The sequence below is a fragment of the Fonsecaea monophora genome (assembly GCF_001642475.1).
Source record: "Fonsecaea monophora strain CBS 269.37 chromosome Unknown Scaff23, whole genome shotgun sequence".
Lineage (NCBI taxonomy): Eukaryota > Fungi > Ascomycota > Eurotiomycetes > Chaetothyriales > Herpotrichiellaceae > Fonsecaea > Fonsecaea monophora.
The window spans coordinates 20,570-33,425 of NW_019173954.1; the positions used below are offsets into that span (position 1 = coordinate 20,570).

Sequence of the window (12,856 nt, forward strand, 5' to 3'; positions counted from 1 at the left end):
GAGGCCTGCTCAAGTACTACCACAGCTCTGCAATGGCATTTCTCCATCATCTAGCACCGTTCAGCTCGACGAGACCAACACTGGTTACCGCTCAACATTCTCAAGTCCGTCAAGAGGCAGAGTACATCCAGGAGCGTATAGCTGCTGCGGAATGCCTGTACAGACGACTAACGGCAGAGATAACAAAGACGCAACACAGACTGGTGGAAGCTCGAAAACATGAGAGGTCCGATGGGCTGACAGATTCTTTGAAAAGGAGCATCAGAAAGAAGCGATCACGTCTGAACCGATGTGTGAAGAACCGCCAGGCGTTTGAGGCAAGATTGGCCACTATCTTTGCTGAGATGGACAGAATGGAGCAACGACAATGGCGCCACAGCTCTCCGAACCTCCCCGACTTTGGGAGATCTCATGTCCCTGAGGGTAGGAATGCCTCAACAGCAGTGTCGAGCTGGACGACCTCGTACATGTCAACCCCATCAATCAGGAGCACTGTGCAGACTCTCGATATACCGACTATTCCAATGCAATTGCAATCCCTTCACCATGCTGTTCCTATTCACACTCCCCAGACACCCGTCATACGTCCAACGCAGTTTTCGCAGATAACATTAGGCCGTCCGCACGAGCAAGACTTGGGTTTCTATCAAGCTGGCAATGATGCTGTGATCAGCCCAAGTGATACAGTTTCTTCTTATGAATTGAATTCACCAAACGGTTTTCCAGTCACTTACATTCCTGCCGCCCATCAAGCTGACGTGCTCGACGCGATGCATCGGATGCACATCTCTGCACCACAGGAGTCTTATACGCAGCCTTCGGGTATACCAACCACAGCGGTAGGGCAGGGCAATATCGATTTTTCTCATCGTCTCCGCATGCTTGATCACCAAAGTGCCGCGTTTCGACTGGAGAGAGCGGCCAGAAAGCACAAGGGCCAGCGATCGTGCTAGCGAGGTGGTACAGCCATCGGTTTTGGATGATGACTTCTCGGTTCATGTGGTAGGAGTCAGATTCGTTGTTCATTCAGAGGTACAATCAGTCGTGGATCCATCCCTGACTGCGTTGATGTCTTGCGTTTTCAATATCGCGCGACTAGTGACTGTCGCTACGGCGATGACCAACAACACCAGAGACACATGGTACATTGTTTGCTCTTTTCTTTTCTGCCGTGCGCCTCTCTGCATCTTTGTTTGCCACCAGATCTTTCCCTCTCAAGCAACTGTTCCAGTTTCTCTACGCACGCAGAACTCAGTCTTGAGATCGCTAGTCAGATCAAAAGCCTTTCCAAGATTCCCTTTCTATCTTCCTTTGCCCTTCTGTCTTTCCCTTACCGTGCCTGACTCCTTGTCCTCGTGCCTGGGCGAAAGCCACCGCCATCCTCAACAATGAAGCGCTTTGTTTTGCTGTCTCTTCTTGCCGCACGCTTCGTCACCTGCTTCCCATTCATCGGACATGATACAGACAACAGCACCATAGACACGTATGACTACGTTGTCGTGGGTTGTGGAATTGCTGGTCTGGTGGTGGCTGCGAGGCTGAGCGAGGATCCAACCGTCTCTGTCGTGTGTATCGAAGCTGGCTCTCTGTATGTCTCTCCCCGAACTCATGTACTGCTGACTGACAAGACGACAGTGACAACTACGAGGACTCGATCGAGATACCCGTCTACATCGGTGACCGCCCTGCAGCATACGAATGGGACATCAACACAACTCCACAGAAGCAGCTCGATGGCCAGCCACGTGTGACCGTCATGGGCAAGGGCGTCGGCGGAGGCAGTTTGATCAACGGCATGATATGGAATCGAGGCACCCAGAACGATTTCAACATCTGGGCCGCACTAGGCAATCCAGGCTGGGATTGGGAGAATCTATTGCCTTACTTCAAAAAGTCCGAGACATACACACCGCGATACTACGATGGCGTCCAGAACCAGCCTGTCACATTTGATGAATCCATGCACGGTTTCGCTGGACCCGTCAACGTATCTTATCCGCAATACTTCTGGCCGCAGACTGGTAATTGACTACCTTGCAGCGTTCCTTGCGGACAAAAGCTGACATGGTCACAGGCAACTGGTTTGAAGCACTGAATACCCTACATATTCCGGACTGCTTCGACCCCAACAACGGATTGTCAGCTGGGAGTTACTTCTTGCCATCGTCGATAGATCCTGTCAATCAAACTCGCTCTGATGCGCGACGGGCATACTACGACATGGCCGCTGGTCGTCCAAATTACCACCTAATCACGAATGCTCGAGTCGGACGCGTTTTCTTCGACAGCAACTCAACAGGATCCGAGGCAGTTCGCGCAGTGGGTGTCCAAGTAGGTTCAATTCACCAAAGCTCGTGCAGAACTGACAATTGCACAGGCCGTATATTTACTCAACGATACGACACGGTTCGTCGGAGCTACTCGCGAGGTGATCCTTGCAGCCGGTGGTATTCACACTCCGCAGATTCTCGAGCTATCTGGTATCGGCAACGCCAGTTTGCTGCAGTCTCTCGGTATCCCTCTAGTCCAAAATTTACCAGGGGTTGGAAACAACTTGCAGGATCACGCCATGATACATCTGTCATATCCATGTAAGTCCCCGACGTGGCAGAATGTGCTTTTACTCCATCCCGCAACTACCTGCTACTTGATCTAACTCGGTCACAGTCCAGAATACGTCTGTCCCGCGCCCAGCCTGGCTGCTCACGAATTCGAGCTTCGATGTTGCTGCAGAACGAACTTATTTCTCCTCGCGAACCGGCCCATGGACAGCGAAACCTTCGACCGCAGTTGCGTTCCCCTCTCTCGCGCAAATGGCAAACTCCACCCGGTACATCTCTCTCCTCGAAGACGCAATGCGGCGTTTCGGGCTGGTCCCGTCTGTCTTGCCACCGGAGTACTCCAGCCCGGACAGGAGCGGGTTGACCGTCCTGGTCGGGTATGGAATGCAACACAACATGGTCGCCGCGTCCCTTTTGCTCAACACCACGCCGGCGTACGAGATCCTCAATGACAACTCGGGCGGCCTGGACCTGGCGCTCATGCGGCCGCTGTCGCGAGGGACGGTGCACATCACGTCAGCTGACGTGCGACACGACCCGGCCGTCAACCCCAACTGGCTCAGCCACGCCGTCGACTTTGAGATCCTGCTGCTCGCCGTGCGATTCAACCAGAGGATCCTCTCCACGCCGCCCATGCAGGGGCTGGAGCCGGCCTTCGCCCCGGGCCCCAACGGGAGCATTGCGCGCGACATGACGCGCGAGCAGATCGCGTCGGTGCTCCGCCACGGCGTCGGCACCGAATTCCACTACTCGGGCACGGCGGCCATGCTCCCGCTCGACCTTGGCGGCGTGGTCGACCCCAACCTCACCGTCTACGGCACCCGTAACCTGCGGGTTGTCGACACGTCGCTCTTCCCCGTCATCCCAGGCGCGCATTTGCAGGCGGTGGCGTACGCCGTGGCGGAGCGCGCCGCAGACGTCATCAAGGGCATCGCCGTCGATGTTGCGGCGGGTGGTGGGGGAGGGTCGCCTGTGTAAAAGGCGATACGTGGGGTTTGTGGTCAATGTTGGATCAGGGTCACTGCAGGCGGGGAGGCAGGCAGGTAGATAGACATTGACAAACGAGCAGGCATCAGTCACAAGTGGATAGGGACACGTTGAATCGCATACCCGTCTATCCTAATGGTTATAGCGGACTCTTCATGCTCAATTTGTATCTGTCCCCTTGTATATGTGTCACACAACCCCGGCCATGCCCTGCGAAAAGTGATTCTGGTGGTCACTACCATACCTGGCTCTCGCCGTCCGCACGCGAGAGAGTGAGAGAGGGAGAGGGAGAGAGAGAGTTTATACACCTCTCTATTTCATCGCCAGAATCAATGACGCGGCTACCCACTGACTCACTCACTCACACACTCACTCAGCCGTCAACCAGGGAATGACGTATAAATGTTATCTATCCCCCACCAAAGCATTACCCTTGCCTCAGTGAGTGAGAACTCAGCAATGAAGCAACCAGGAAACCCCCTTCTCAGGGCTATAGCTAGACACTTTCCCAGCTGCCTGTTTTCGTGCCAAGTGTGTCGTGGCCACTGTCCAGTCCAGTCCAGGCGATGTAATACGAGTAATGTCTAGAATCGACAAGTCTCGGTTGCCCGATTCAGGTGGGCGGTTCGCGACATGGCCTAAAGCGGCGGTGTGGGATGATTCCCATTACAAGGTGCGAGGCGTGGCAGTAACAGTAGCAGTAATTGACAGCAGGGCAAGCGATAATCTTGTCACCCTTCACCACCTGGCCGGGTGGCCGGAAGGGTATCTGCGAGACCGGGATGCATGCTGCGCTGCGCTGCACAGTCAGAAGTCCCGGCGTTCCAGTTGGCGCTGCGGGGAATTCGGTTTGAGATGGGACTTTGGTAGTGTATCGTATCTTGGTTGGTAGGTAGGTATGTACGGGACGACAAGGTCGCGAAACAGTAGAAGTAGGTACACAACTTGATCATGACAATCCCTCGTACACTTCTGTCAATTCCGGCTCATGTCTGGTCGAGAGGGACCATTCCGCGCAGTTCATCCGAACCGGCCGGACGGTGGAAAGGGGGGCGTGAGCACTCACGCATGACGCGGACCCGTCGTCTTTCGTCAACAGAGCTGGTCATCATCATAAACGAGGTAGATATACGAGGTAATGAAACGAGCACAAATTACGGAGCATCTTACCCATCACTATTCGTAGAAGTACCCGGTAGGTACTCTGGTAGTGTAAGTCCAGAGTAGTGGGCTACCCGAGTGGGACATTTCCCCCAAAATAGTTCAGGGCATGCTGGGCATGATACTAAAAATCGCCCTCCTTCCACTCTAGGCAAGTCACCAATCCACATTCATCTAGGGTCCGTCGCTGCTTTTTTCAATCTGCCAAAAAGCAGCCTGATCGATGCTTCCCCGCAGCGAAAACAAGAAGACAAGGGCCGCCCTATGATATGTACGGGTTGTCGGCTGTCAATGACTCGGCGGGATGGTGCAATTTGAGTATTTTTTCTTGGGTCCTACCGGTCCGCGGATAACCATTGGTTTGGGGAACAGGTGAGAGCAAGAGGATTCCATAATCAATTATTGCTCTATCGAGAGAGAAAGAGAGAGAGAGATTCGATCCGTACATAAAGCGTGTTAGCATCCCCAAAGCTTTAGAAGTGTATTCCTCAGAAACCCCGCCTCCCATTCTGTTCTCCGGCTTCCTTTTCGGTTTCCAAGGCCCGTACTCGACACGCACGACAGAGGTTCTTGACACAATGGCTGCAGCTAAGAAGCCCGTCCTCTACTATTTTGACCTCGGCAGCAAAGGCCGTGGCGAAGTCGTCAGGTGGGTGAGAAGTAGAAGCACATGACTGGGACCCGATCCCTTCGGTCAAGCGTATATTCGTCACCGTCCCCGTTGCTGACCCTGAAGTGCAGGCTCTTCCTGCACGAACTCGGCATCGATTACGAGGACAAGCGGAATCCTTATGACGCCACGTGGGGGGAGCTCAGCAAGAAGTACGAGGCTGAGGGCGTCACTATCACTCGCAAATTGCCGTCGCTGGATATCGACGGTCATGTTTTGTCCCAGGTAAGAGGAATCAGACACTAGACAAAGCCCTCTGTGCTGGGTTCCCCACTATCGACGACGACGGCTTTGTCTGTGTCTCTGTCTAACCATTAGTCCAGCACGTTCCTATCCTGAGATATCTCGCACGGTCCGTGGGTGCCTACGACGGCACGACAAACTATGAGAAGTGGCTGGTGGATGCTGTTTCCGACACTTACATTGACTGGAGGGTATGTGCTGACTCTGCCATTTCCCCAATATGGCTGTGAATCTGAACTAAAACCCGACGCAGGCCCTGTGGGTGACCAACCTGTCCGAGAACAAGCCCGAGTACAAGACCACCACGGTCCCTCTTTACTACGGGATCTGGGACAAGTTCTACTCCCAGCACCCCGGCCCGTATCTCCTGGGGAACACAGTCACGTACGCCGACTTTGCCATTTTCCAGGCGCTGGATAACGACGAGGTGCTCGGTTGGGGTCCGGTGAGTCACCAATGCTTTTCCCCGGCCATCTACCATGTTGACGCTTTCCCAGGCCTCGCTCCCGGAGACTCTGAAGGCGTTGAAGGCTGCCATTTCCGAGCGTCCGAATGTCAAGGGGTACATAGCGGCGAGAAGTGCTTGATGTGATGACGCATAACAGTACATTGAGCAGAGAATGTATTGTTACAAAATTTGTTCGAGGTATTATTATGTTTGATAAGTGGCCTTGGCTCAGCCACGACACGTACCTCGACATTGCCACCAAGAGAAATATCAATCTCCGCTGCTGTAGTGCACGTTAGCCGATCTGCTACGATGAGATCAAGGCTGGATAAAAGAAATCAACTCAACAGCCCAGCCAGCCGGCAGTATGGACAAAGCTCATTTTGTCCCGTGGGTCGAGGAAACCACACTCTCTAGTCAAAGAGTTCCTTTGGTTTCGATGCTGTAAGTCCTACTCTGCTGCGCTTCGTCGAAGGACAGTCTTGCGAATTCGACTGCGAGTCGTGTCAGATAGCCTTTGTGTTTTCACAGCGATGGCTGAAGCCGTTGTTCGTCGTCCGTACACAAAGCCATCTCTTTCCCAAGCGGGATATTCTTAGGACTGTACAGAGAGGGGGCATCAGTAGCCGATGTAGCCGAGTCTGTCACCGTGTAGGTACGTCTTGGACGGAATTACCTGTCGAAGCTTGGTGAACCAAGGCGATGCTCCTTCAAGCGCGATCCGCTAACAGATGTTAGACCACCAGACGAGTCCAAGATCGTGAAGGGTCCAGTGAATGGGACATTTCTCGTGTCAAGTGACGACTGGACATGCACTTAATGAACCAAAGCCTACTGATGATGAGGAACAACCTGCAAGAGCAGGGGAGTAGTCGCCACAAGCAGCATCAGGAAGCCTACGGTCAGTTTGTGATGCACAAGATCCCATTGTGGCTCTGGCCGGCCGCATTCAATGGTGGTCGGATTATGACCACTGTACCATAGGTCTCACAGCAGGACATGTTGATAGTTTGAAGAGGACAGCAGAATTCATGTGTTTTCAATAAACTTGTAGATTATCCTTTCTTGTCCATCCATGGTCCGTGACCATTGCTGCATAAGTCGTTTTCGCTTCTTTCTTGGCGAATCTGACAGCCTTATCATACCATGCGTATAAGTCGATGATCTCCGTGCTGTAGATATGCTCAATCCCAATTCCCGATCCCCATACCAAGAAAGCAAAATGTCCCACTTCTCCACGACGCAGTATAATTCCATCTCCGCGGCGTACGACTCGGTCAACGACCTGCCCATCTCGCGCGCCATCGTCATCAACGTAGAGCGCCTGATCCGGCCGTATATCCGGGGTGCGCGCGTGCTGGAACTCGCGTGCGGGACGGGCTTCTTCACGCGGCACCTGCTGGACTGGGGCGCCGCGAGCGTCGTGGGCGTCGACGTGTCGCAGGGGATGGTGGACATGGCGGAGGCCGAGACGGCGAGGCTGCCCGAGCATGCTGGCAAGTACAGGTTCATGGTGGCAGATTGTAGCGCGCCGTTCTCCGCGAATGCCAGTGGCAATGGCAGTGACAGCAACGGCGACGGTACCGGCGGAGACTTCGACCTCGTCTTCGCCGCGTGGCTGCTGAACTACGCGGCAGATCAGGCCAGCATGACAGCCATGTTCCGCAATATCGCCAACCACCTCCGGCCTGGCGGGCGGTTCTTCAGCGTGCTCCCGCACCCCGAGGACGACGACCCGATGATCTGCATCGACCATGTCAACGCACAGCGCCGTCTCGGGTACGGGTACGGGATCGAGGTCCGCCAGACGCTGGCCCTCGCCGACATCCCGCACGCGTACCACGTCCACCTGTACTTCGACACGGTCCCGCCCGTCGACTTTGGGAACTACTATCTGCCGAAGCGCGTGCACGAGGCTGCAGCGCGGCAAGGCGGCATGACGGGCCCGCTGAGCTGGGAACCCGTGTGGCTTCCGGACAACTACGACGAGATTAACCGGTACATGAAGACGCCCGTCGCCGCGGGGTATTTTGACCGGTGGCTCGAATACCCAGACTTTGGGATGTTGGTGGTGGTAAAAAGCGAAATAGATGTGCAATAGTAAATCGAAATGGACTAGGTAGCCACACCCAGCCACAGCGGGGTTATTTTCAGGAACCGCAACAAAAAGATCATGAGGAAAATTCTTTATCCCATGAGTTGGTCTCGCCCAGCCATTGAAAGCCGAAGCATTCCCAGCGACCTTCTCAAACCCCTTGATCACAAGGGAAAAAGGTACAAACATGCCCACAACCGCCTTCCACCGAAAGACAATTGATGAATTGAACGTACTGTCAGAACTTTTTTACGTAGGGTTATTCCACGGTTATCATCTACACTAGTTGCGTTATGCTTTCCCCTTCCTCCACCTGTCGATACGGGAGTAACCCGTGGTATCAAGCCGGCAAAGCTTTAACTGTCTGATAAGCAAATCTCTCATATAGAGGTGAAGGACAACAAATCGAATGTGTTGCACAAACTCGGGGCGTAGGATTGACGGTGCAAATTCTTCAATCACCTCTATCGAAACCAGACCGTTCTTCGTGCAATCACTGCGCATCATCTTAGATTAAATGTCAAACTATGTAAAGTATCAGAACTAGAAGAGTGGATTTATAGCAACTTCAATCTGTGTATTCCAATCTTTATCTCATAAGGTAGGGGGCCCAGAAAATGCGGACGAAAAGCTTCGTTGCGAGGCTGGCACCTCCATCTGGCTTCAGCAAAACTGTCCATCCGTCCCGATTCCTCGCCTATATGGATTTGGACTCTCGACGGGTCAGAGGATCAATCGGGTTTCATAGACCCGCTAACCTCACCTCGGTTTACTACCATCGAGCAACTACCTCTCCTTCGCCGGCTGGCACACGATTTCTATCACCGACGACTGAACTGGCTGAAATTCCCCGTCCCTTCGAGATACATTCGTCATCGAGGAGCAAGCTTTGACTTATCAGAGAAGATATTTCCTCCAGGTTTGGCTCTTACCATTATTCTCACGCAAGGGCTTACAAGAGGAGATTTTCGAAACGCATAAGTATCACGCAGCTAAATTAATGCTATCCAGTTAATTTTCGGCAACCGCATCTACGAACGCGTCGAGGACTCGTCTAGACGGATAAACGAGTGAGCAAAAAGTGAAGGGCTTGGAATAACCGAGAGCGTCCGTATGAACTTTCCTCAGCTGGATTAAAGTGACGGTATTATATATCTGGATGTTGGATCCGCTGCTGAGTTGAGAAGGTCCTTGTTTCCGCAGGTAGGAGATTTGACAGTGGCGTTGACCACAGTTACTGGTAAGTATATAAGCACAATTATTGGAAAATGATTGACATGTTGTTCAAACAGAGGAGAATGCCCTGTTTTATGTTGACGGCCGCGTCAGTTTCAGCACTTCCTTCATATCGAAGGGTATTGTTGCTCGGGATCAGGTGATCGTAACACTGATAACACGAAAGCCCGAATATTCTAAACATTTCATTGAAAGAGCCCATCCCACTCCAACCAGACCATACCACTACCAACCCCACAGAAATCGAGGAAGCCTTCGCAAATCATCGGTAGACTGCTTCGAAACAAATCACCAAATCGACGCCGATAAAGCAGACACCATCGAGCACAATTCCCTTCGAAAAGCTCGAGGAGTAGTGCTATAGTGTCGTTATGGATTCAAATCTCAAGCTCTACCGCATCAAGATACCGGTTGGTGCCATTCTCGCTCTTCACGACGGCGAGGGTGTTAGCCTGAAGACGGGGGGTATTGGCGGAATCTTCGTGGAATTGAAAGGCGTGAATGGGGATGCCACTTCGTTCAATTAGGCCAATCCGAAGATATTTTCAGTGGAACCCCTCCTCGGAATTCACGCCTTCTACATCCACAGAGACTCCATTCGTCTCGTGGGAGGCTTCAACGCTTCGCAGTTGGGCTTCAGAAGGAGTATACAGCGGAAGGGCCATTCTCCAAGCGTCTCAATTGAAGTAGCTGGCGCTGAGAATGGCAAACGCTGCGGCCGCGTGCCTTCAGCAAACAGCGAGAAGGTGTGGTTCTGACCATAACGTCGCGAGAACATATGGATATTGGGACTTGGTACTATAGGAACGTTATTTTACAATGCCATCACGCTATTTCAGAGCCTACAGAACTTCATCATCATTCACTAGTCGGTCTTCGTGGTCGTTGGATTTGGCAGCTAAAGATGAGTAAAAACTGCTCGGAGCTCACGTGCGACTCACCCCGACCCTGCCGCCTTTATAACGACTCACCCTCCCTCTCACCTTCGCACTCACCTCCCTCACCTTCACACTCACCGTTCATCCTGACCCTGCTCCACCGCGTACCAGCGCCAGCCCAGGAACCCGAAATTAGCAGCGCACCGAGCGGTCCCTTTTCGACGCCTTTTCAACTTTCGACCACTTTCTCGTCCTCTCGTCTGGACAGACCCTCCAGCCCGCCAATGGCGTACAAAAACCCCCTTCCTGCCCTCCCGGGCTGCCAGATTTCCTCTTCCTCCTCCGGCTCCTCCAGCTCTTCTAAATTACGGTCTTCCTCGAACGACGATTCTGCCATCATCACTGTCACGGATTTCTCACCACGAAATTCTAAACTCCTGTCACCTCCACCACCGCCATGGGCCAGCTGAGCCAGCAGGAGCTTACGGCGGGCGAACTGCTCCTTGCTCTTGCTGAAGCCAACGGTTACCAGAGGGGAGTACACAGAGAGGCCGACGAAATTTGTGGCCGAGATAAGCATGTCGCGAAGACGAAGAAGAACCAAAATGCTACCCTCCGACGCTACGTCCTGTAAGACCTACCCTTATCCCTTCACGCTCTCCCCTTCCACAGTCTTCGCCGGCCACGTTTTGACCCTGCACCTAGGTGGCGTCTCAGTGCCATGAGGAAAGACCACGCCCAGAAAGCCCTACCCCCTCCCGATGAAGAGACGGCTCGCCGTCAGTATCTAGGGCACAATGTGACCGCCCCCGACCTTGGTACGGTGAAAGACTTTATTCGATTTTACATCGACATAAGTAAGCCTCAGCTTGACAAGGAGAAGAAGAGACCGACTGCCGACTCCATTAATATCGCTGCGGAATGGTTCTTCGCCGGCTTTACTCGCGTCACAGGAACTGAGACTGATAAAGAACGGAGCGAAGTATACAATGTGAGATTGAGTCTGCTTTCTAAGCCAGGCTTAATAAGGATAGACTAACTGATATCCTCCTTAGTGGGTTCGACAGACTTTGACCCGCGAGGGGATTATCGTGAATAAACACCCGGCTAAAACATAACTTCACTAACCGTAATCTTAGTCGTGTTCTTCTGACTTTGTGGACGCGAGATGATCTCATTTTCATCCCCGAGCGGTATCGAGTTTAAACTACCTTTATTATCCACGTGTACTGGTTGACGGGGGCCTGAATTAGCGCATTCTTTACCGAAGGTCTCCGATATCAGGTTGTCACGAACACCCACGTGACACTGGACACTCGGCTCAGGCCACCAACTAAGGAGTCAGGTGATAGAAACGGCCTTCATATGTGACTCAATGGAGGAACATGGTGAATTCTACTAGGTCCTGGGGACCGTCTAACTATATACCTTTAAGTAATTTATAGGGCTCTACCGGCGCTAGTCCTCGGCCGAAGGCCTTCGGACTAGCGTGACGGTCATTATACGTCCTTAGTATCCCTGCCAGTCATACATATGACCCGAGACGCGGGGCGCCTAGGGGTAGGTCTGCCGGACAGGACGGCCTGACGGAGACACGGAGGAAGGACAAGGCTAGGTCACGTACCGCACGTGACTACCGAAAGAGTAAAACTACGATATGATGATATGTCGGTATGAACCATATTAACATATCAATATACCATTCCTAACTACCTATTCGGGATACACCTCATAAGTATATAGCTACACTCATTACCCTTTTATAGTTACACTCCCTCGTAGCTAACTTATGACATCTACTTTACTATACTATTCTGAAGTCATATGACTATTCATACCTTACGTACTCTCGACCCAGCTCATGTAATATAAGGACTGTAACTGAGGAAGCCTAACTCCGTTAGGCCATATAGGAAGCAGCTCTGACACCTGACTCCCTAGTTGGTGGCCTGAGCCGAGTGTCCAGTGTCACGTGGGTGTTCGTGACAAAGGGCCATAAAATTCCGTGCCCTTCAGCCTCAGTATTTGATGTTGTGAATTATAGCAGTGGAAGTATATATCGATCGAAGTGACATACTAGAAACCTCCCTATAATTTCTCAGCTTACAGAATCATTCTATGAAACTTTCCTGAATGTTATGATAGTCGGTTGAGCCTCATATCACAACATTCGACACCGCACGACCGACACCTTCGGAATCTAAGTAGTAGCCTCCTCTGCTAATGATCACCTGAGATCCATATACAACGGTGGCTTAAAGATATGCTGATAAACAGCTTTTCCCGATCTTAACATGCAGGGACGTTGAGAGAAATCTAGAGCATCACGTCAAACATTGCAAAAACTAGCTAAGCAGCTGTGTGAGATTGAGACTGGATGGACTGTTGGATAGGTATTGACCGAGTGTTTTGCTTGAACCCACTCGAGTGTGATGTTCTAGGAATAAGGGAAATACTCTTTTCCTGATGCCGAAGGAAAATTTCTGGGAGATTGTGGAACTAGCATGAGTCTTCCTATCTAGGAGTTGTAATGGTTGGGGTTCTCTGTATTTAGTCCTTCTTGCCATGTGCCTTGGC

The 12,856-nt window shown here is 52.2% G+C and overlaps 5 protein-coding genes across 5 annotated transcripts; all 5 read left to right on the forward strand.

The window, feature by feature from the left end:
* Nucleotides 1-32: 32 nt before the first annotated feature.
* On the forward strand, nucleotides 33-953 carry AYO21_04183 (hypothetical protein; the record flags this gene model as incomplete). The annotated part of the gene is made up of 1 exon (XM_022654156.1): nucleotides 33-953. The coding sequence occupies one exon, from the start codon at nucleotides 33-35 to the stop codon at nucleotides 951-953; it is 921 nt and encodes a 306-aa protein (XP_022513433.1).
* Nucleotides 954-1,388: 435 nt separating this feature from the next.
* On the forward strand, nucleotides 1,389-3,539 carry AYO21_04184 (hypothetical protein; the record flags this gene model as incomplete). The annotated part of the gene is made up of 5 exons (XM_022654157.1): nucleotides 1,389-1,588; nucleotides 1,636-2,021; nucleotides 2,075-2,331; nucleotides 2,378-2,591; nucleotides 2,668-3,539. 5 exons carry the CDS (start codon nucleotides 1,389-1,391, stop codon nucleotides 3,537-3,539), a joined length of 1,929 nt encoding a protein of 642 aa, XP_022513434.1.
* A 1,748-nt stretch (nucleotides 3,540-5,287) lies between these two features.
* On the forward strand, nucleotides 5,288-6,209 carry AYO21_04185 (hypothetical protein; the record flags this gene model as incomplete). Its single annotated transcript, XM_022654158.1, has 5 exons — nucleotides 5,288-5,358; nucleotides 5,451-5,604; nucleotides 5,703-5,813; nucleotides 5,876-6,067; nucleotides 6,120-6,209. 5 exons carry the CDS (start codon nucleotides 5,288-5,290, stop codon nucleotides 6,207-6,209), a joined length of 618 nt encoding a protein of 205 aa, XP_022513435.1.
* A 1,083-nt stretch (nucleotides 6,210-7,292) lies between these two features.
* Nucleotides 7,293-8,171, forward strand: AYO21_04186 (hypothetical protein; the record flags this gene model as incomplete). The annotated part of the gene is made up of 1 exon (XM_022654159.1): nucleotides 7,293-8,171. One exon carries the CDS (start codon nucleotides 7,293-7,295, stop codon nucleotides 8,169-8,171), a length of 879 nt encoding a protein of 292 aa, XP_022513436.1.
* A 2,565-nt stretch (nucleotides 8,172-10,736) lies between these two features.
* On the forward strand, nucleotides 10,737-11,397 carry AYO21_04187 (hypothetical protein; the record flags this gene model as incomplete). Its single annotated transcript, XM_022654160.1, has 3 exons — nucleotides 10,737-10,909; nucleotides 10,985-11,270; nucleotides 11,335-11,397. 3 exons carry the CDS (start codon nucleotides 10,737-10,739, stop codon nucleotides 11,395-11,397), a joined length of 522 nt encoding a protein of 173 aa, XP_022513437.1.
* Nucleotides 11,398-12,856: the final 1,459 nt, after the last annotated feature.